Here is a 20996-nt window from a genome sequence, read left to right on the forward strand (position 1 = left end):
CTAAGCATTTCATAGTGCTTAATACGGTTCTACCGGATAAGATTGAGCAGCTCCCCCTGCTGACTGTGCTCTTTCTAAGAAGCACTACCACCAGACCGCCGATCCCCTCCACCATGACTCATGGTGCTCATGCACATGCTCATTCTCCGCCAAGAAACCCACTTGCAGTCTTTCAGAAGCTCCATGGGTATTTTGAAACATCTAACCACTCAGGGGCTGAGTGATTGGCTTCAGATGCCTTTGGGATGAGCTTGGAGTTGGAAGCTCTGAGTCTGAGCCAAGTTTTCCATTGATGAGTCATATTGCTTCTTGACTAGAAAGTGTCTTCTCCTCCTGAAACTATTTATATGTCATTAGTAACTTAGTGATACTGAAACTGCCAAATGGTTATGAGCATTGAATAAGAAAACGTACATGGAAATGCTTGAGAACCATAAAGACTATACAGCTGAAGAGTCTACATATGTGCAGTATTATGTACTGTAATGTAATTGACCAGCAGCCAACTTAAGGTTCTTCCCCTGAGAAATCTAATTGGTCTGAGCAGTGCTGTCCTGAGCCAAGTTGGATCCTGAAGCCAAAAGGAAATCAATAATACTGACCCTGCCTTCTTTAAAATTTGGATATTTTAGAAACAGAAAGTCAAATATTACATGTTCTCTCTTATAAATGGGAGCTAAATAATATGTACACATGGACATAGAATGTGGAATAATAGACATTGGAGACTACATAATGTGGGAGGGTGGGGGGCGGGAGGAGAGGCGAGAAATTACCTATTGGGTGCAATGTACACCATTCAAGGGGTGGTTATACTAAAAGCCCAAAATTCACTACTAAACAATATAACCATGTAACAAAACTGCATTTGTACCCCCTAAATCTATTAAAATTTAAAAGTCTAGCAATAAAAGGCAAATGTAAGCATGCTTCCTTTACAAAGTAAATTTAAAAAAATTGGATTTTTTTTCATTAAGAATTTTTTTTGCATTGTGAGTTTTTAAAATATTTTATTACAATATTATTTATTTAATTACTGGAGTTTCTTGGTGCCCCCTTGAATTTTGCCCTATCCCTCACCTTTACAGCCCTGAGTCTGAGGTCCCGGCTCAGACTTCTTCATCTTCAATACAACTTTTTGGCCCTTGCTCTGTATTCTGGGGAGAAAGAGCTTCCTGGATCCTTGGCCTTCTTACAACGACTCTAATCAAAATGTTTATCAACTTTCTTTCCTCTCTAGTAAATTACTCTAACTTAACTCATCCTTCAAGTGCCTCTTCTTCTTTAAGGAACCAATTTTTCATCTAGTTTTCAACCTGGTTGCTTATTTCTGAGTTTTTAATTATGAGAAACAAGCAATACACTGACAAAAGAATCTTCAGTGTAATTTTATATATTATGACTTGCAATGCATTTCCAACTGTTTTTCCCCCATCAAGGTACTTGGGGACCAGCTGGTCTACACAACACTAATGGATACTATTATAGTGTATTCTGGGGCTTTTATTATCTGGATTCACCACCAACCCCCCATTCATTTCTTATATCTTGAGAATATAACAAAATAATAGGTAGGATCACTAAAACAAGGTGACTTCTTAGAGCTTCTCAGCCACAACTGAACTATCACAGAGGTCTTTGCAGAGGACTGTCTGCTCTTATGGGTAGCTAAGGGTTCTCAGCTGTATTTTTGTATACTTTTCTAGGTGGAGGAAACCTGGTAATGGCCTCAAATGCTGCAGCACTTAGAGGGTACATCTTGTAGATGCTGACAAAGATGTGGAGAAAGGGGAACCCTCACACATTGCTGGAGGGGATATAAGTTAGTATAGCTACTATGGAGAACGGTATGGAGGTTCCTCAAACAAACACAAACTGGAATGTTCACATGATCCAGTAATTCCACTACTGGGTATAGCCAAAAGAAATTAATCAATATATTAAAGAGATATCTACACTCCCATGTTTATGGCAACACTATTAACAATAGCCAACATGTGAAATCAACCTGAGTGCCAATATCAGATGAATGGGTAAAGAAAATGTGGTATTCAACAAAAGAAACTATCAACAGAGTAAACAGACAACCTACAGAATGAGAGAAAATGTTTGCATATAACGCATCCCACAATGGTCTAATATCCATCATCTGTAAGGAATTTAAACAAATTTACAATGAAAAAACAAACAATCCCATAGAAAAGTGGGCAAGGACATGAACAGACACTTCTCAAAAGAAGACATTTATGTGGTCAACAATCATGTGTAAAACGGCTCAACATCACTGATCATTAGAGAAATGCAAATCAAAACCACAGTGAGGTACCATCTCGTAACAATCGGAGTGGCTATTGTTAAAGTAAAAAAAGTAACAGATGGTGGTGAAGTTGCGGAAAGAAGATAATGCTTATACACTGTTGGTGGAAGTGTAAATTAGTTCAAAGATTGTGGAAAACAGTGTCACAGTTACTCAAAAACCTGAAGACAGAAATACCACTTGACCCAGTAATCCTATTACTGGATATATACCCAAAGGAATATAAATCATTCTATTAAAGAAACATGCACGTGTATGTTCACTGCAGCAGCAGTCACAATAGCAAAGACATGGAATCAACCTGTATGCCCATCAGTGATAGACTGGATATACATCATGAAATACTATGCAGCCATAAAAAGAGTAAGATAATGTCCTTTGCAGGGACATGGATGGAGCTGGAAGCCATTATCCTTAGCAAATTAATACAAGAACAGAAAACCAAATACCACATTTCCTCACTTATAAGTAAGACCTAAATGTTGAGAACCCATGGACACATAAAGGGGAACAACAAACACTGGGGCCTTTAAGAGGGTAGAGAGTGAGAGGAGGGAGGGCCAAGAAAACTAACTAATGAGTACTAGGCTTAATACCTGAGTGATTAAATAATCTGTACAAAAGAACCCCATGACACAAGTTTACCTGTGTAACAAACCTGCAAGTGTACCCTGAACTTAAAAGTTAAAAAAGAGAAAATAGAGTATATATACATACAACAAAATATTATTCAGCCATAAAAAGAATGAATTCTGTCCTTAGCAGCAACATGGATGGAACTGAAGGCCATTATGTTATATGAAATAACCCAGGCACTGAAAGACAAATATTTCATGTTCTCACTCCCATGCAGGAGGTAAAAATGTGAATCTTGTGAAGATAGAGAGTAGGTTGGTGGTTACCAGAGAGGGTAAGGGGGCAGGGAGGCAGGATGAAGGGGATCAAAGAATATAATTGTATATACTGCCACTGAACTGTACACTAAGAAATGGAAAAGATGTTAAATTATATATATATATATATATATATAACCTCGATAACAAATTATTACAAAATACAGTACATCTTTTGACCCAGTATCCTAGGTGTTTGCCTGATTTGATTTTTTTTCTTAAGAAACAACTCCCATTTACTGAGCACCAACTAGTACTCACCTATGACCCTCATCACCCCTACTTTACAGGTGAGAAACTGAGGGTAATAAGGATTTAAGCAACTTGCTCAAGTCCCCATGGCAGGTTAGGAGGAGCTGGGATTGGAAGCTGGCCATCGGGTTTCAGAGTATGTGCACTTAATCACTCTTCTATTTGGCCTCTGGACACCACCAAAAAGGGCAATTGTGATTAATTCTTGCAACAGCCCCATATGCCAGATATCTTACCGTTTCCACCTGATACAATTGAGACTCCAGAAAGTAAAATAACTTGACCAATTTTAACCTTTTATTCTTTTTAACTGAGTGAAATCCAGAAAAAACAGATGTGCCCCTTTATGCTCAGAGTTTCTTCTCCAGCACTGGGGCATTCATGGCAAACTGGGCTTATGACCAAGTGCAAGTCTGCAGCTTAGAAAGAAGCAAGAAATGAATTTATTTTTCATTAGATCTTAAAGGGGCAAATGGTGAATTATTGCCAATGCCGATACGAGTTTAGGTAGGAAAAATCAGAGGACTCATCGACCAACAGTGTCCCCTAGGTCTCCGTGACATATGAAGCTGGGGAACTGGGATACAAACTCTGCTCACTCTGGAGGGCCAAGTTCATTTTTTGAATAAAGCCGTGGGCGCTGATTGAATCCATCTGGTTTCAGTTCAGCCTGGCAACCTCAGAAAATGAAGAAGTCAGCTCTCTGCTGAGGTCCAATGTCCGGGCAAGGCCAGTTTATGCTCAGGTAGCCCAAGCACTGCCTATGCCTCGGTTGCCATGTTGAACCCAAGCAGACAGAGCCTGGCACAAGCCCTCAGGGGATAGTGCTTCCCATCGCTCACTGTTCTGAGCTTTTGTCCATGTGTCTGGGTTCAGATGAATGAGATTTACACTGTCTTAATAAATATTCATAACCATTTTAATATTAGTAAACCCTTCACATGAGATATTCAAATGACTTCCCAGTCATCTCAGGCCCCCGGTGAGAATGAAGCCATTTCCTTGCAAAGCTGTGTCAGCCTTTCCAGGCCTTTTTGGCCCCACTGGGCTGGGTCTGTGTGAAAGGAAACATGTTTGGGAAGAAAGCAAACAGGTGCTTAGGATGGGCATGCCATAGTTCACATTCATTGCCCCATTCCCATTTTCAAATATTGTAAATATTGTACTCCAGCCCCTGGTTGCAACTCATTTTACCATCTGTCCTCTATTACTTTTTACATGGAATCTTTTATAGTATTAGTGATAATACTACAAGCTAATATCTAGAGTGCTTACAGTGTATCAAACAATAAGCTGTGTTTTTTCAGTGCATTATGTCATTCATTCCTCCCAACCATACTATTAGATAGACATCTCTCTCATGCCCAACCTACAGATGAGAAAACTGAGTCTCAGGGAGGTTGCTTGTCAAAAGTTATATAACCAGTAAACAACACGACAATATCTAAATTCAAACTGAGGCTTGTTTACATTGAATATTTGGCTGCCAATGGAATAGCCTTGTCATTACAACCTTTTTGTCAAAACTGTAACGGTCTGGGACAAATAATATTGCACGGTTTGACAAATGTGGAGTGGGACAGTGCAAAGAGAGATTACTTTAAAAAGTCTAGCAAATTAGGAGACCATAAAGTGAATTTTTAAGTCCCTTCCCATCCATAGGATCAGGCTGAATAAGCTTCACATTCATGAACCATTAGAGCTAGCAGGTATCTCAGGAATTATATACTTCAAACTTCTTACTTTACACAAGAGAGGATTGAGAAACACAGAGATGAAGTAATTTGTTTGAGGTTATCATAATCATAAACATTTGGATTATTTACTAAGAGATTTGTTTCTTCTTCTTCTTAACAACACATTTTGGGATATACATGGACCAAATCCTAACACAAAATAAAATATTTTACTCTGGCTCATTTCTTTATGTGTATGTCCCCACTTACTGATGTTCTTTACCTCATCTGTCTTAGCAGATGGAAGTTCTAGAACACTGAAAACAACTAAGCATAAATGAAGTCAGCACAATTAATGATATGGTTTGGCTCCATGTCCCCATCCAAATCTCGTGTTGAGTTGTAATCCGCAGTGTTGGAGGTGGGTCCTGGTGGGAGGTGATTGGATCATAGGGGTGGTTTTTAATGGTTAAGCACCATCAACCTAGTGCTGTCTAGTGAGAGAATTCTCAGGAGATCTGGTTGTTTAAAAGTGTGTGGCACCTTTCCCTCATTCTCTCTCTTCTGCCCCGTTATGTGAAGATGTGCCTGCCTCCCCTTCACCTTCTGCCATGATTATAAATTTCCTGAGGTCTCCCTAGCAATGTTTTCTATGCAGCCTGCAGAACTGTGAGTTAATTAAACCTCTTTACTTAATAAATTACCCAGTCTCAGGTAATTCCTTATGGCAATGCAAGAATGGACTAATACAATTATTCCCCAGACTTATCAATACTTTCTTATTTCAAAATCCAAAATGTTAATATGCCATTTTGGGGAGGACGGCTCTCGCCTCTAGTTTACACAGATGTCCTGTACCAATGAGTTGCGTGTCTCAGAAAGAATTATTCTATTGCAGTTGGAGTGAGCCGCCTATATGTTTGCACCATTGCTAAGCATCTGGCTGAACAATGGTGTTCTCACTGGCAAGGATTGTGTGTTCTCATCGCTGTCCTCAGTGTCCTAAGACAAGCTCTGGCACAAAGTCTATACTCACTGAATGTTTGTTGACTGAATGATAAAGATGGATGAATCTTAAGGCCTGAAAATCTGTCTCATCAGTGAAGCAATGTAGTGAGAGACTCATCGTTAATTATGTTACTTATGATATGATATATGATATGTTATGCCATATCATTACAGAATAACAGAGTAGAAACATGGAAAGGTAGCCCAGGCCCAGGTGGAGTCCTGACCAAATTCTAGATTGATAGTGTTAAAATATGCAAATACCTTTCCAAGATTAGACGACCCCACCCAAAACTATCAACCACAAAACAGCCAGTGGTCACCAAGGTGCCCTACACTGTTATCATCTTGAAGAGAAAGAGTAATGACATGAGGCAGTGAAGAGGCACTTTAGCAATTCCTTTTAATGGTTACGGAGGTTGACATATTTTTAGGTTAAACCTATGTCTCCCCATGAAACATAAGAATGTTAATGATTATATCTCTGTGAAAGTTCAATTCATAGGTGATGTTTTGGAAATTGATTCATTATTCTTTCTCATTCAACATTCATTGGATATTGTGCCATGCACCAAAGATATAAACATGAAAAAGACATTATCCCCTACCCTCAAGGAACCTGCAGTCTTGGGAAGAGGGGTAAGAATGCACAAAGTAAACACACAATTACAATAAAGTCGGGTTAAGACAACTGGCTCTCACATCAGACTATCATTACCCAACTCCCACTCTGTATTCACTAGTTGTGTAACATGAGTGAGTTCCTTAACTTCTAAAAGCCTTATGTCATCAAAGGTAAAAGAGGGGTCATAGTACTAATATCTATCATGCAAAGTTCTCAGGTGGGTTAAATGAGGTAATATTAATGCTTAGCAGAACTTGTCATTAGTATACAAAATATTAGCTATGATAACAGTAGCTGTTACACTTCCATTGTAACTGCATTAATATAAATACAAACAGAGGTAGGGTGCCTGAGAAAAACAGGTTTGGGAGGCAAGTGGAAGAAGACTACCTTTCTCAAGGACCATAAAGATGCATCAGTAGGCAAACTGTGTTGTTGGAGTTGGATGATTGGAGTTGGGATAGAGGATAGCTGTCTCTCCTTTGGGTGTCTAACAGGTCAAGTCCAAAGGGTGGAAGGCATTTAAAAACCTCAACTGTTCAAGGCAAGGCTTATAGTCCCAACCAGCTGGACCAGAGAATGTGACGAAGGGCAGAAGATGAAGCAGAGGAGGAAATGCAGAAGGTGGATCATAAGAACCTTACTTTATTTCGATAGCTTTGCAGGTCATTGAAGAACTTTAATCAGGGAAGTGATGTAACAGAATTTTGAAAGGGTCACCCCAGCTACGGTGTAACCTAGAATGACTCAGAAGAGATGATACTAGAGGCAGGGATACTAGCTAAGAAGCTGTTGCAGTAATGAAAGAAGAAATGATGAGAACCTAAACTAAGGCAATAGTAGTGGAAGCAAAGAGAAGTGAAGAGATTTCACAGGTTTATGAGAAGAAAGTGATAGGACTTGCCAATTAATTGGATGTAAAGACCAAAGCAAGGGGCAGTCAAGGATGGCTCCTGGATTTCTGGCTTGAGATACTAGGTGGACGACATAGCAGGTAGAGTGAGAAAGATGACGCTTTCAGTTTCGGATATATCAAGTTTGGGGTCCCTTATAGGTCTTTCAGGGAGAAATATCTAGCAGGGATTTGGATAGAAATGTCTGGCACTCAGGAGAAATAGAGGTAATTCAAGTCATGGAGAGGATCCAAGAAATTATTTTATGCATTGAAAATACTTGATATTAAGCCATCTACTAATGCCATTTTTGTTTTTGTTATTAAAGATGAGAACACCAAAGACAGAATATATGGTTCTTCTAGAAGGTCCACTTTCAATTTTACTAACGTGAATGACCCACTTTGATGAAAAGAATAATGGCTTCTAAGGTCTCTTACAACTCTAATGTTACAGTTCTGTTGTTCATCTGGAATTGCCTTTTGAGAACAGCACACCTGTGGCCTTAAAGCTTCATGGGTGAACATGTGAAATATTCTTTTTTTAATGTAAGTTCATTATGTGTAAAGCCACACAACCCCAAACATGCAGTGATGATGCTTATAGCAAAGAAAAACCAAGTAAAGACACTATCTACATTTACCTACTCTGATCCCAATTGGCTGCAAACAGCAAAAGAATCTTCCTGCCGTAATGGTCTCGGTTTTCCAGCACCCCAGGGAATCCATCGATCAGAGCCCTCTTAATGCCGGGATCATCTGCCTTGAAGTTTTTGAACATGTCCAGGTTTAGCTGGCGGTACTGGAAATACTGAGCCAGGAGTCTAAAGGCATCCGCTTGGTGAAACTTCCTGGCTCGGAGAAATCTCAGGATGAAGGCATCATCTGTACGTAAAAATCCAATGTCAGGCCTGGTGATGATCATGTCCCTGACTTGCTGAATATCCTGATGTAAAACATCTGGGTTTTCATTCAGTTCCAGGCGAGCTTTCTCTATAGTCTCTGGACTGAGTCCAGCCTGTAAATGGGTCATCTTGGCCAAATCTCCGTTCCAAGTGCTTAACTTCTGATATTTTGGAAGAAGGGAGACTGGTCCCATTCACCTGATGGTCTGCTGAAACTGTGTCCCATTCAACGGTGTTTTACTACCAGACTGCCCCGGAACAGACAAAAAGAGGGTCTTCTTTCACATTCAGGCCCTATGTGGTGGTGTTCATCCAAAAGGGAAGCAAAACTGAGGCCATTGCTTACTGCAAAACAAATACACACAAAAGAAACAAAAGAGAGATGATACAAAGAAAGTCTGGGCAAATTAATTGGAACTTAGATAGAAAAATAGTATATTAGGCTGTGGGCCTGATTAGATTAGGTGTCCAAAGAACAAATGATAAATGGGGTATTGAGCATAAGTTGATTATAGACAACTTGAATATCTAATATGCAAATATTTGAAATATGTTTGGGAACATTTTAGTTCTATTGCCTAGTTAACTTAATAGTGCTTGATCAGATTAGCAAAAGCATGCACTTTTATTAATTACCTTAAGAAACAGTGAGAGGAGAGAAGGATACTTCTCTGTGACAGCATGCTTTATGGGACCACTCACAGGCCTAGATATGGAAGAGAAATTATAGCTATGGTACAATTTAATGCTTCCCATTGGTCTCTTTTCTCAAGCAGAAGTATCTTTCACAGAAATACCCCTTCCCCCACTTTCTTAAAGCCAGTCATTTGCATCTTAACTATAAAAAACTTCCCCTATTTTAACCCTACCAGTGTTCATGACTCACAGGAGTCCTCCACCAGTATACGTGAAGAGTCGGGATGGGAACGGGCTTATGGCTGGAAACTTGACCTCCAATAACAAATTCAATGATGGGCAAGGAGGCTTACAGGGACATTCGCAAATGGCTTTATTATTTGCATTTGTCATTCTTTTAACTACGAAAGCAGAGGGACTTGAGATTCTTGATTGGCTCTCTACCCAACCCAATATCCATATAGGATTAAAAATCCTTCCATTGTATATAACCTGCCTGTTTTCCTAAGATGCTGTTTTACTTATGATATTTTAATCCCCTCACATACATCCTTTATGATTTCTCCACCAAAATGGTATACAGAGGAACACCCATACTGTTTGTATCTTATTTTAAATATAAATGCTTAAACTCTTGCAGCCATCTGTTTGGTCTAACCTGGAAGTTCCAAAAATCAGAAGACACACAAAGTATAAATAAACTTAAAGGCATTTATTTTTCCTAGCTTTCTTACGTCAATCTTATCTGCAATAAGAGGCAGAATATTGACTCCCAATCTAATCATTATTGGTAATGGTTTATCATACAAAATTACTTAAATGATGATTGCTCTGCTTAATTTAGGACTAACAGTAATTTCTTAAGAGAGACAATCAGCTCACTTATTTCTACTTTATATGTCTTTGGATATGGAGAAGATAAAAGACAGTTTAAGTAACTGGTATTCATTTTCAAGACAATAGAATAATAAAAATAATTTCATTTGTAAAATATTGGCTTTGTAAAATAACTTGTAAGAAAATCGAATTTAGCTCTGTGATGTTCTGCAAGAAACAAAAGAGTCTTACTTCTCACTAATTTTGAGGACTCATAACAATAAAGGAAAATAGTACTACAAACTCTTCCCAGAATTGGAAGAAATTTGAAAATCTGTCTAGTTCAATGGCCACCTGACGTTAAAATTCCTTCTCCAACAGCCGTTTCAGAAAATGGCCTCACCTAGTGTCTTCCTTCTCCAGTTCTTCCCTACACTCATTGCAATCTATCTTTTACATGCTGCTGAAACTATTCACACTGATCAATGACACGGATGATGATATAACTTATTATCCAAACTTAGGCACTACAGTGTGTTAATAATAATGATGCTAGAACAACAGGTTCCAAGTAAATTCAGACAGATGGTCACTCTACTAGTGAATGTCATTTTTGTTACTACGTCCAACAAACAAACTTCAGCACCTACTGTAGGTGAGCTTTCTCAATATTCAATGCTGAATACATCATCTTTCTTAGACCTTCTTCTCCCACTTTCCCATTCTTTTCTGTAACTCCATTTACCCTTGATTTGTCACCTAGCCCTTTATCCCTCTCTGCTCTATCTTCTCCTTCTGTGCTCACATCTTCAATGCTGGTGTTTTCCAAGATCCTGACCCCATGATCTGCTATCTACAACATCAGTCCATAGCTCCCTTCAGATCTTCAGGCTGCACATTCTACAACTGAACATCTCCACTTATTTGACTCACAGACAACACAAACTCATTATGTTAAAAACTAAACTAATCATAGTTCCTTATCCTGAATTTGCTCCTCTGCCTTTGTCTCTTAGTGAATGACATCATCTTCTATGCAGTTTCCCATGCTAGAAACCTGGGAGTCAACTATTATTCCACCCTCTCTCTTACCGCCTGCTACCAGGCAATTACTTCCATAATATTTTTCAAATTTGCCCAGTTATTTCCATCCCCATGATCACTGTCTTTGTTTAGACTGCATCACTACTCATCTGTTCAGTCCTGTGACATTCTCCCTATTGGTATGCTTGCTGCCAGTCCATTCTCTGCATTTCAACCCATTCTCTGCATTACAGTTGAAATATGCTTATGTCACTCCTTGATTAACATCCATCATTAGCATCTAGTTGTCCTAGGATAAAGTATAAAACTATGCAACATGATTTCAAGACCTTTCATCTTCTGGTCTCTTTATAACTCTCCAGATTTATTGTCTGACCATGCAGCCATCGGCAGTTTCTTCCCACCTTTGTGTGCCTTGGTAAAAGCTGCTCTCTCTCTCTGCCTAGAATAACCACTGATTGACTCTTCTTTGCCCTTCAGAAGTAAATTTGAAACTCATTTCTCCAGGAAACCCTTCCTGGCCTTCAGAGGTCACAGTAGTCCCACACCCCTGACCACACCACATTCTGTTGCCATTTTCCTTTCTCTCTCTTTATCTGGAACACCTTACAGAGAAGGCCTGGATTTAATTCATCTGTGTATCACTGACACAGGGTGTGGCCAAAAGAGGGTCAGCTCCACGAGCAGAGTGACTTCATTGCATTCACCACCACATCCTCAGTGCCTAGCACAGTGCCTGCCATGAAGTAGATGCTCAGTAAATAGGCCTATAATACATGAATAAAGAAAGTAGTCAAAATGTTTGAATGAGTGAATAAGTGTTTCAGTACCTCCAGGACAGTTTATCCTTAAATGGGATGTTGTGACTGATTGATTAACGTTGATGATTCCTCATCTACAAAGTATTTTTTTTCCTGGAGAATTTAGCCTAATCACATTGTGCTTCAGATTCTCACCTCCCTAAAGTATGCCAGGTAATGTTCACAGTTCCAACCCATGGAGCACAGTGCTTAAAGCACAAGGCACAGCAATGACTTATTCCTTACAGAAGATTTAAGGCTTGGGGCAAGTTACTTACCTTACAGTTCAGGGAACTCAACATTGTTTCTGAGATAAATTACTATGGGTTCAAAAGGAAAGTTGAGGTTGCATTTTTCATGGCCTGCTTCCACATATAGCTTTGCCTGCAATCTATAATATCCGAAATAAATTTTCTGCAATCTATATCTTTATTCTGTGCTCAGCATACAGTAGAAGCTTCTGGGGAGAATACTCAAGCCAGGGTCACTGGGTTTCATAACTTATGATAACATAGATATTTCCCGTTAAAGGCAAATTCTTCATATCAGAAGTCTGAATAGACTGCTACTTAAATAACAACTTCAATTGATAGTATTTAAGGCACTAGAAAGGCTATATGAAGAATGTTCACCAGGATATAGCATCTTCATTTGACTATAATCTTTTGTTCACATAAAGGACTTGGTTCTCATTCAACTTTTCCAAATTATAAATGGATACATTGAACTTGTATCACATGAAGAAGTAGAAATGGTTTTCTCTGCTGGTAGTATTAATAATAATAATTTATATTATATATTATAGCTATTTATTATGTTCTAGGCATTTGCAGACTCTCTTTTTATAGGCTACAGTATTTAATCCTCGGAACAACTGTATGAAATGAGTATATTATTGTCCTCATTTTTCAAATGAGGAAACTAAGGAACAGAAAGGTTAAATGACTGCCCCAAATTATACAGACACTAAGCGGCAGAAACTGGATTCAGCCAAAAGTGATCTTTCTCTGAAACCATGCTCTTTACTGTTATGCTGTCCTCTCTTATGTGTAGCAGAGAGATTTTATTATTTATGACTTAAGACCTATGTGACCATCTGCAAGTTTCAGAACCTCACTCTGGTTCCCTAAAATTCCTTTCAAACTTACCATTCTATGAGCGTAAATATGCCAATGGATGAATAGATTTTCTTGGGTGGCTTAATACTCCGCCTTACAGATGTCCAGTTGCCATCTTTTCCTCCTTCCTTCATTGGAAGATGACTGGTGCTGTTCAAAATCTAGCTGTCTATGCCATTTGCAGCAATCACTAATTTTTGCTCTTCCTTTAGGTATTTTCCTTTGGCAAAAATGACAGATCAAAGATAACAGATCTTGTCATTCTGTTTGAAGGATTGATTGCCATGCCCAGCAGAGTGCCAAGCATGGTATCAGCATTGAAATGTGCTTGATGATCAAACAGGCCACTTTAGGCAGATTCATTTAAGCCTCAGAGGCCATCTCCCTGCAATGTGGTTTAGTCCCAAATGATTCCGTATTTAGACACCATTTCAAATGCATGGAGAGTAATTCGCAAACTTTCTCTGGGAAGGCCAAGGTGGGGAATACCTCCTTTCACTCCAGCCCACACTTTTCCAGTGAACTAGAAAATTAGGTAATGATATTTTTGTATGAGAGGGAGAAAAGAGGAGTATCCATACTATGATATTTAAAATAATGTTATCTGTAGATTCTAGTTTTATATTTCATCTCAAGTTTCCATTAGAAACAAATCTTTTTGTACTTCCTCATACAGAATTTAGTCTTAAGAAAGTACATCTACAAACATACACTGTACTCTTTAAAATCAAAGAATTTAAGCATAAAAATACTTTCAGAAAAGTATGATAATTCAAATGAAATCAATTTGGTAATTTTATGATCTATTATTCTCATTTATTTATTTTGTTATAATCTTCAGAAACACATACAATACATCAGGAAAAAGTCAAAATAATATTAGCAATGTCTTATCTAAAAATATGTATATGTATGTGTGTATGTAGTGTTTCGAAGCATTTTATATCAGTTATTTTTTCTTTGTTACAATGATCCTGCAATAGACAGAAGAAAGATAATTCCTTGGGAAGTGCTGAGGTAAAATTCTGTGAAATAATGTTGGTAAAAGTGCTTGTAAAAGGAAAAGATCTACTTTACTTTAACTGTAAATTCTTGTTGATATTACAATTATGCTGTATTCGGGTACATATTCGGGGTACATAACAGCTAAGTCAGATAATGAGCTAGTCTTCAAGTTGGAAAACCAACAAATATTCATAGAGTACTTATTAGGTGCCAAGGTATTTGATATTATATAGTCTAATTTCCACGCCAATCCTTAAAGTTAGGTTATTACTATTAGATGAAAAGATGAATCTGAGATTTAGATATGGCTGAAAGAACAAAGATTTGCACTCAAACCTACTTTACCCACATTTTATCCAAGACTCTGCTCTCCAAGTAGGTGCCTTCTTTAACATCACTCTGAGTACCAGTGCCCTCACACTCAACTACACTCACATAATAGACACACATCCATACCCTGTCAGCCCTAAAGGACATCATTTAAGGGATGTTGTAATATTGCCCAAATTTGGGGAAGAAATAGAATATTGTTGTCACAATCAGAAAAATAAGATCTGTAAAGCCTAAATATTATTTGTAATATAAGAACATCAATAACTGCTGAATAACACCTCAAATTTGCATGGCTTCTGGGTGTTCTTAGTAATACAAAGAACAATTTTAAATACGTATAAATTTAAATTAATACAAATATAAAATAAGAAACTACAGCCATATTTGTTTTGTGGGTTTCTTTTACAAGAAAAAGATGAAAAATTAATACTGGTGACAACACTTTGTACATGAAAGTCTAACCAACTACCTCACCCATTGGTATGTATGAATTTATGTTTCCAGATTTTTAATATGTATTGAATTGGGTTAACCCTTATAGCTCTTTACCTTGCTAAAACCTTACTTCAAATTTTTTAATTGAATATGCATTTTTACCTGGAAATATCAAAAGGAATTTTTATGCTGAATGAAATAAAAATAGATGCTGCTGATATATCTAAACCCAAACTGAAAATCATAGTGACCAAAAAATCTTTCTTTTTAAGTGTAACTCTATTTGAAATCTTTCTTGAAAGATAATACACTCCCTTACAGCCTATTTAGCCTATACTTAAATCTCAGAGGCTGGCTGATTACATGTTCCATGGTACTGACCAGAAAGAGTCTTTTTTCTGATGGATGAATTTTCAGATTGGCCATTATGGTTTGTAGGACTTCTGCATAAGTACTGGCTATGGAACATCAGACCTGTGGGTAACAAAGTGACCCCGAATTCATTGACTTTCTTTAAATATTAGCCAACTTACGGATATAAACTATCTGTACTAGGGGCAGGATGAGTAGTCTGCAAGGATAGAGAGGAGACTCTGAATTATCTGAAAGCGTGGTGTGACCAGAATTTAGCCCGTGCTACACAGAACACTTTTCACCACCTTTAGCTTATTCCTAGCCTAGGACTAACTCTTGCCACATAAATACTAATTGTGTAGACTCCCTTGGCTCCCTTTAAAACAGCAAAAAAGCACACAAACATTTGCTCCCATTTGTTCCTGCTCTTAAGAAATGTTAAAAGTAGATTGGAATGAGCTCCATCAGAGTAGAGACACTGAAAACTTTTGTAAACAAAATAGATGCCAGGTCAGAATTAGAATAGACTCCAACTCAGGGAAGATAGACCTATGTGACAGATGATTCTAGCATCATTTTGCAGTTTTCTTTGGGGTAAATAATGCAGGGAGTTGAGGGGAAAGCCAACTTATAGAGAAAGTATGAGATTTTTGTTCCTCCTCACTGTGTTTGGTAGAAAAAGTCTTTAATTGAAGTAGCATTTACCTTACACCTCAATGTATCTTAAACAAAGATAATATATAGGGAAATGGTTGTTGAGCCATAGGATATTAGACTGGAATGTTTCGTAGGCTATTCAACTATCCCCATAAGAAGTCATTGGCAGTTGATACCCCAATTTGTGCTTCCTAGGGGTATCAATGGGAAGAGAAAGGAAAACAAACAAACAAACAAAAACCTTGACCCTTCTGTCTTCAAAGGGAAAGATTATTTCTGTAAGAATAGACTCTCTTTTTTAAGGAAGAGGACCTAAAAGAAGACAAGAAAGGTAGGACTCACCCCAAAACAGTCATTAACTCTATTTGCCCCCTTTTCCACTAAATGTTTTCCCAGGAGATCCATGTAACTGTGAACCTTCTTCTGGATGTGACTGCACAGACAATGGCAGCAGTAGGAATCACAGCTAAGAAAACTGCCTGGGAAAAGTAAGGGTGAGGTGGGAGGAAAGAGCCTATTTTTATAACTTTCTCCTCAATTAGAAATAGAATTTCTGAGCTCTTATTGCTTCAGAACATGGGGTGGTTTTTGTTTTGTTTTAGAATAAGTGTTATTATTTAATAGTCAGACATAAAAGTGAGAATGTTAAAAAAGAAAACTTTTCTTTGTTCTTGCTTCTCAAAGAGTGGTCCATGCATCAGCAGTGGCAGCAGAACCTAGGAACTTGTTAGTGACGCAGCATGTCAGTTCTTACCTAGACCTGCCAAACAGGTAACAGAATCCCCAGGCAATTTGCATGCAAATTAATGTTTGAGAAAATCTGGTCTAGAGGATTTATAATGACCCAGAGGGGTAGAGGGGTAGATTAATTGCCTCTGAGGCCAGAACTCACGCTGTCTGTGGACAGCGCTACTGCACTGTCCGAGAGGAACATAAAAGTCCCCACAATGTGTTCTTTACCTATGGAGCAATGGCACTCATAATAGTTTATCAGATCACCCAGTTAATTACTCTCACTATGTTTGCATGCTCTATATATCAACCACAAAAGAAGGAAGGGAGGAAGGCAGGGAAATTTAGAGAGAGGGAGGGAAAGGAGGAGGGAAAAAGAGAAAAAAGGAAAGAGAGAGCGATCTCACGAGTTTTGTTTATTTTGTTTTAATTTAACCACACATTAAGAAACTTTTTATGTGTAGATCCTGTAATTTAACATGCCCCCCTGCACCATGCTATTCCCAGGCCCATAACTTCCCTCCTACTTCCTCCAAAACTATAAAATAATGAACATTGAATAAGCTATGTAAGTGACAAACATAAATATATGAAACTTTGCCTAAGACCTTTGATACTATTTTAAGGAGTATAGATAGAAAAGGAGTCATAAGTGGTCTGTACAATATTTAGGAACAGGAGATTTGGCTAAAAGCATCCTGGAAACAAGAGCAGATCATCTCAAACACATGTGGAGAAATTTATGCTGGCTCAGAAATTAGGAAGCACAAAAGCTCACAGGAAATTAGTCTACCACACGGGAAACTTTCTCGGATACTCCCTGTCACAGAACAGGTGCATAAAGGGACAGAGCCTAGGGCAACCTGACCTGAGAAGGTATAATAAAGGGCTGTGGGAGGCATCGGAGATAGGGAAGAAAAATGAACTTATTATCTCAACAAATGAAAGCTTTTTATGGGGCAGGGGATGTTTAGCCAGTTCATTTTCAATCCATAAAGAATCAAGCAAAAGAGTATAAACTTCCCTTAAACTAAGAGAAACTTAGATTGGTAATTAAACATGAGTTTCAATAAAGAGACATACATCAGTTACAGGTTGCAGACTTGCCAAAATTCAGACTGTGGACCTTCTTTTGAAACAACTTTATTCTGGTGATATCTGGATAAAATTAACAACAGTCAAAACAAGCAATATTTGGGAGAAGACTGAAAAGAAGGTCTCTCTTGGCAATGTTGAGGACATATTTCTGGACTGATTGGATATAGTCAAGCTTCATATTTTGTATACTCATTCTGCTGTGCTGCCTCCTCTGTCTGAGTCACTGTGTAACAGGGACACTAGAGAAGATCAAAGTCAGCCTGGATCCATTTACTAAGGATGGAAGGCTCTGCTATCAGGGAGTATGTAAAGTTGTGAAAACACTTCTAAGGGATAATAAAGTGCCTCTCTTTGTAAAACCTTCGGAAGTGAGCAGACACCACCAGTTCTGAAAAGTTCGAGATTTTGCCTTTTGGGAAATGAAAGACCTTCCAGCTGTCTACTCCATGATTCTAAATGAGACACTCTTCTATGAGCATGTCTACAAAAATATATGATGACACTGCTGGAAAACATTTTCTCTTCACCTTTAAATCCATTATAAAAATGAGTAATTTCTGTTATTGAAAATATTTTTAAAGGCGAAATAGCTCTCAATAGAAAAGATTTAAGTAAGAAAGCCAGGATACTGTCATTCTATAAAAATCAATAAGCTCAGCGTAACATTTCAGTCAAGAAAAGTCATTGCTTACAGACAGATGCCTGTAAATCTCACTGAAGCAGCATTGTTTTAAAATTTCCCCAGCCCCAGGAGATTGTATTAAACACAGGAAGACAGAAGCTCTAGAGGCACTGGATTCCTGGCCTGCATTTCTGGTGTGAAGCAGCTAGAATTGGCAATATGTACACTTTTAAAAATTGTCTGAGCTGAACCATTCTTTGCAGACAGAAAAGAGAATTTTAAGAATCTCCTTTCTCAGGGACTTTTAAGAGATTTTGGTTACTGTGGATATTACCAAACCAAGGACATTATGTGGATGATCAAATTTTCTTCTTCTATAAAATCCATTTCACCACATATTTTGCAAGTTTTCTTGCTTGGGATCCAAAAGTGAATGAATTTTAGAGGCAGGTGGAATCATATATATATAATTAGTGGCAGTAATTAACTTTTGATGCAATGCTACTATTTCTCATTCTAAAAGTGAATTAAGTATGAATTTTCCTCAGAACTTCTTCAGGAAGATACGTATTTGTGACTGTCTTTATTCTCAACAATGCCTCTAATGGTGAGCAAGCTGGTTTAGATGAAACTTCCTTCACTGTCTTTAAGAGACAGAATAAATACACAAGGGCAATTTTAAAATCAAGCTTTTCTGTGCTCTGTTTTAAACTTTCTTGTCACATGTGACCTATTATTCCCATTTAAATGATCTCATTTTTAATTAAGATGTTAATTTCATTAAAAACACTTGTCAAAAAATTCCAATGCTTTACTGTTCAGTAAAAGTCAATTAAATGAGCACCCAGCAAAATATTTTTATTTATGACAGGCTCAGGCACTTATTTTCTGGTGCTTTTTAGCTCTTATAAAACAGATGATCCTGGCTACATCAAATAAGGACTATGACTTGGGCTTAGACTTTCAGGTTCAAATTAATCAGACATTTGAAAGATGTTCCAACTTCCCTTCAGCCGAGATAGAAAATGATAGCACTCTAAAAGCAGAGCCTGGCAGAACGGAGTTACATAAAATGCCTTTTCAATTTTTGCACTCTATTACCCTTTACTATTATAGGAAAATGGTGTTATCACCTGATTACTGAGAAAGCACACAAAAATCTAGCCTTCCAAATCTGAGCCAGTCCTTGACTGATGATGAACAAAGCAAGGCCATCTGGTCTGAATATCATTACTACTTTGGCCATTTGGGCAAGGGATCTATTTTCTTTGCTCCAAAGAGAGGTTTAAGATTTGAAATAGAAATGAAATAAGTAGACAGGAAGAAACATTGGAACAAATAGTTCATTCGAATGAGAGCCCCCTTTCTTAAGTTACAATCATTACCATCATTTTTATTTTTATTCTGGCCTGAATTAATCTCTGGGGTCCCAATTTTGCAAAACATTTTAGTAAAAACAGAAGAAAAAACTTAATTCTAGAGTTTCTGCATTTAAACACTTAGGAAAGGAAACGGACGTGTGGGTGAATATGAGTCATCAGTCACCCCCACCCTGCTTCCTGGTGATTCTCCATTGGAAAAGCAGAAACAGGTTGAGCTTACATTTCTATTTTTCTGGAATCACATTATGCCCTAGGCCATGTTAATTTCCTCAACTAAACAGACCCTAATCTGCTGAAAGGCAGCTGGCTAACTGCTGGTGTCTGGCAAGTGCCCCATCTGTCCCCGTGCCTGGGGTCTCTCCCTCCTGCCTTCACTTTCCCTTTCTCGCAAACAGGCGTCTCTCTTTGTTTTCAGGGGTTTGTTCACCTGAACTTTCCTTCCTATGCCTGTCAACTTGAGCTCTTTCCCTCTACCCTGAGGACCTCGGGCTTTGTCTAAGTGGCAAGACACAGTTGTGTGACTATAGTTACGGCGCTGGTGATGGTGGCTATGATGACGGTGATGGTGGAGATGGGGGTGCTGATGTGTAAGGGGGCGCAGGCTGAGCGGGCGCCGGGAGGAGGATGGACCGCGGAGGCGGCGGGGAGCGGGGTGCGGTGCGCGAGGGATGGAGTGCAGAGGGATTGCAGATGGGAGCTGTCCACATACCGAAGTGCTGAAACGCCGCAGCCATGGCATCGCAAGAGCGGGGGAAAGGCGGGGAGGCTCTGCAAATACAGAGGGGAGAAAAAAGGCAACAAATACCTTCACACGGCCGCCCAGCCTTGCTTTGGGAATGTATTTCTGCAGGTGTCCTCGCTGCTGAACTGGGTGGGTGAGATCCCCTATTCTGGCAGGTTCGGGCTCAGATTTCTCTAGAAAGCTGTGAATGAGAGCTCGAGCTCCACACGGGGCTGTGATTTTTGGTAGGAGGCGTGTGCGCCCGATTCTCTGTCCTTCTATAGCGAGCCTAGCTTTCCCCTGGGTCCTAAATGCCTCCGTACCACAACCCTCCCTAGTTCCGTTGAGAAGTACCAATAATTTTTTGTAATTTTGTTAACACCTGGGACAAAAAGTACCGGCGCCATCACTCCCCACACAAAGTTAAAAATAGAATATTTCAAACGGATTAATGAAAGCACAAAAGCAGATGTGTGTGTGTGTGTGTGTGTGTGTGTGTGTGTGTGTGTGTGTGTGTGTGTAAATCTGACAGATAAGAAAGTATCACAAACCTATGGGGAAAAAGAATGAATTATTTTACTAACAAATGGTATTAAGAAAATGAACTATTTGAAGAGACTCAAATCAAAGTCTCATTTCACCAAAATAAATTACACATAGATGTTTTTATCAAAA

The 20996-nt window shown here is 38.6% G+C and overlaps 1 protein-coding gene across 1 annotated transcript in view; it reads right to left on the minus strand.

Annotated features, from left to right (window-relative positions):
- CLVS1 (clavesin 1) overlaps positions 1-20586 on the minus strand; it is a 207846-nt gene extending 187260 nt beyond the window's left edge. The window contains exons 1-2 of the mRNA XM_050802005.1: positions 20406-20586; positions 8308-8913 (exon numbers count right to left, since the gene is read on the minus strand). Of these exons, the coding sequence (XP_050657962.1) occupies positions 8308-8762 (455 nt within the window). The 5' untranslated portion in view covers positions 8763-8913; positions 20406-20586. The remainder of the gene's footprint in view (positions 1-8307; positions 8914-20405) is intronic.
- Between the last annotated feature and the right edge of the window lie 410 nt (positions 20587-20996).

This window comes from Macaca thibetana, chromosome 8 (assembly GCF_024542745.1).
Source record: "Macaca thibetana thibetana isolate TM-01 chromosome 8, ASM2454274v1, whole genome shotgun sequence".
Classification (NCBI taxonomy): Eukaryota; Metazoa; Chordata; class Mammalia; order Primates; family Cercopithecidae; genus Macaca; species Macaca thibetana.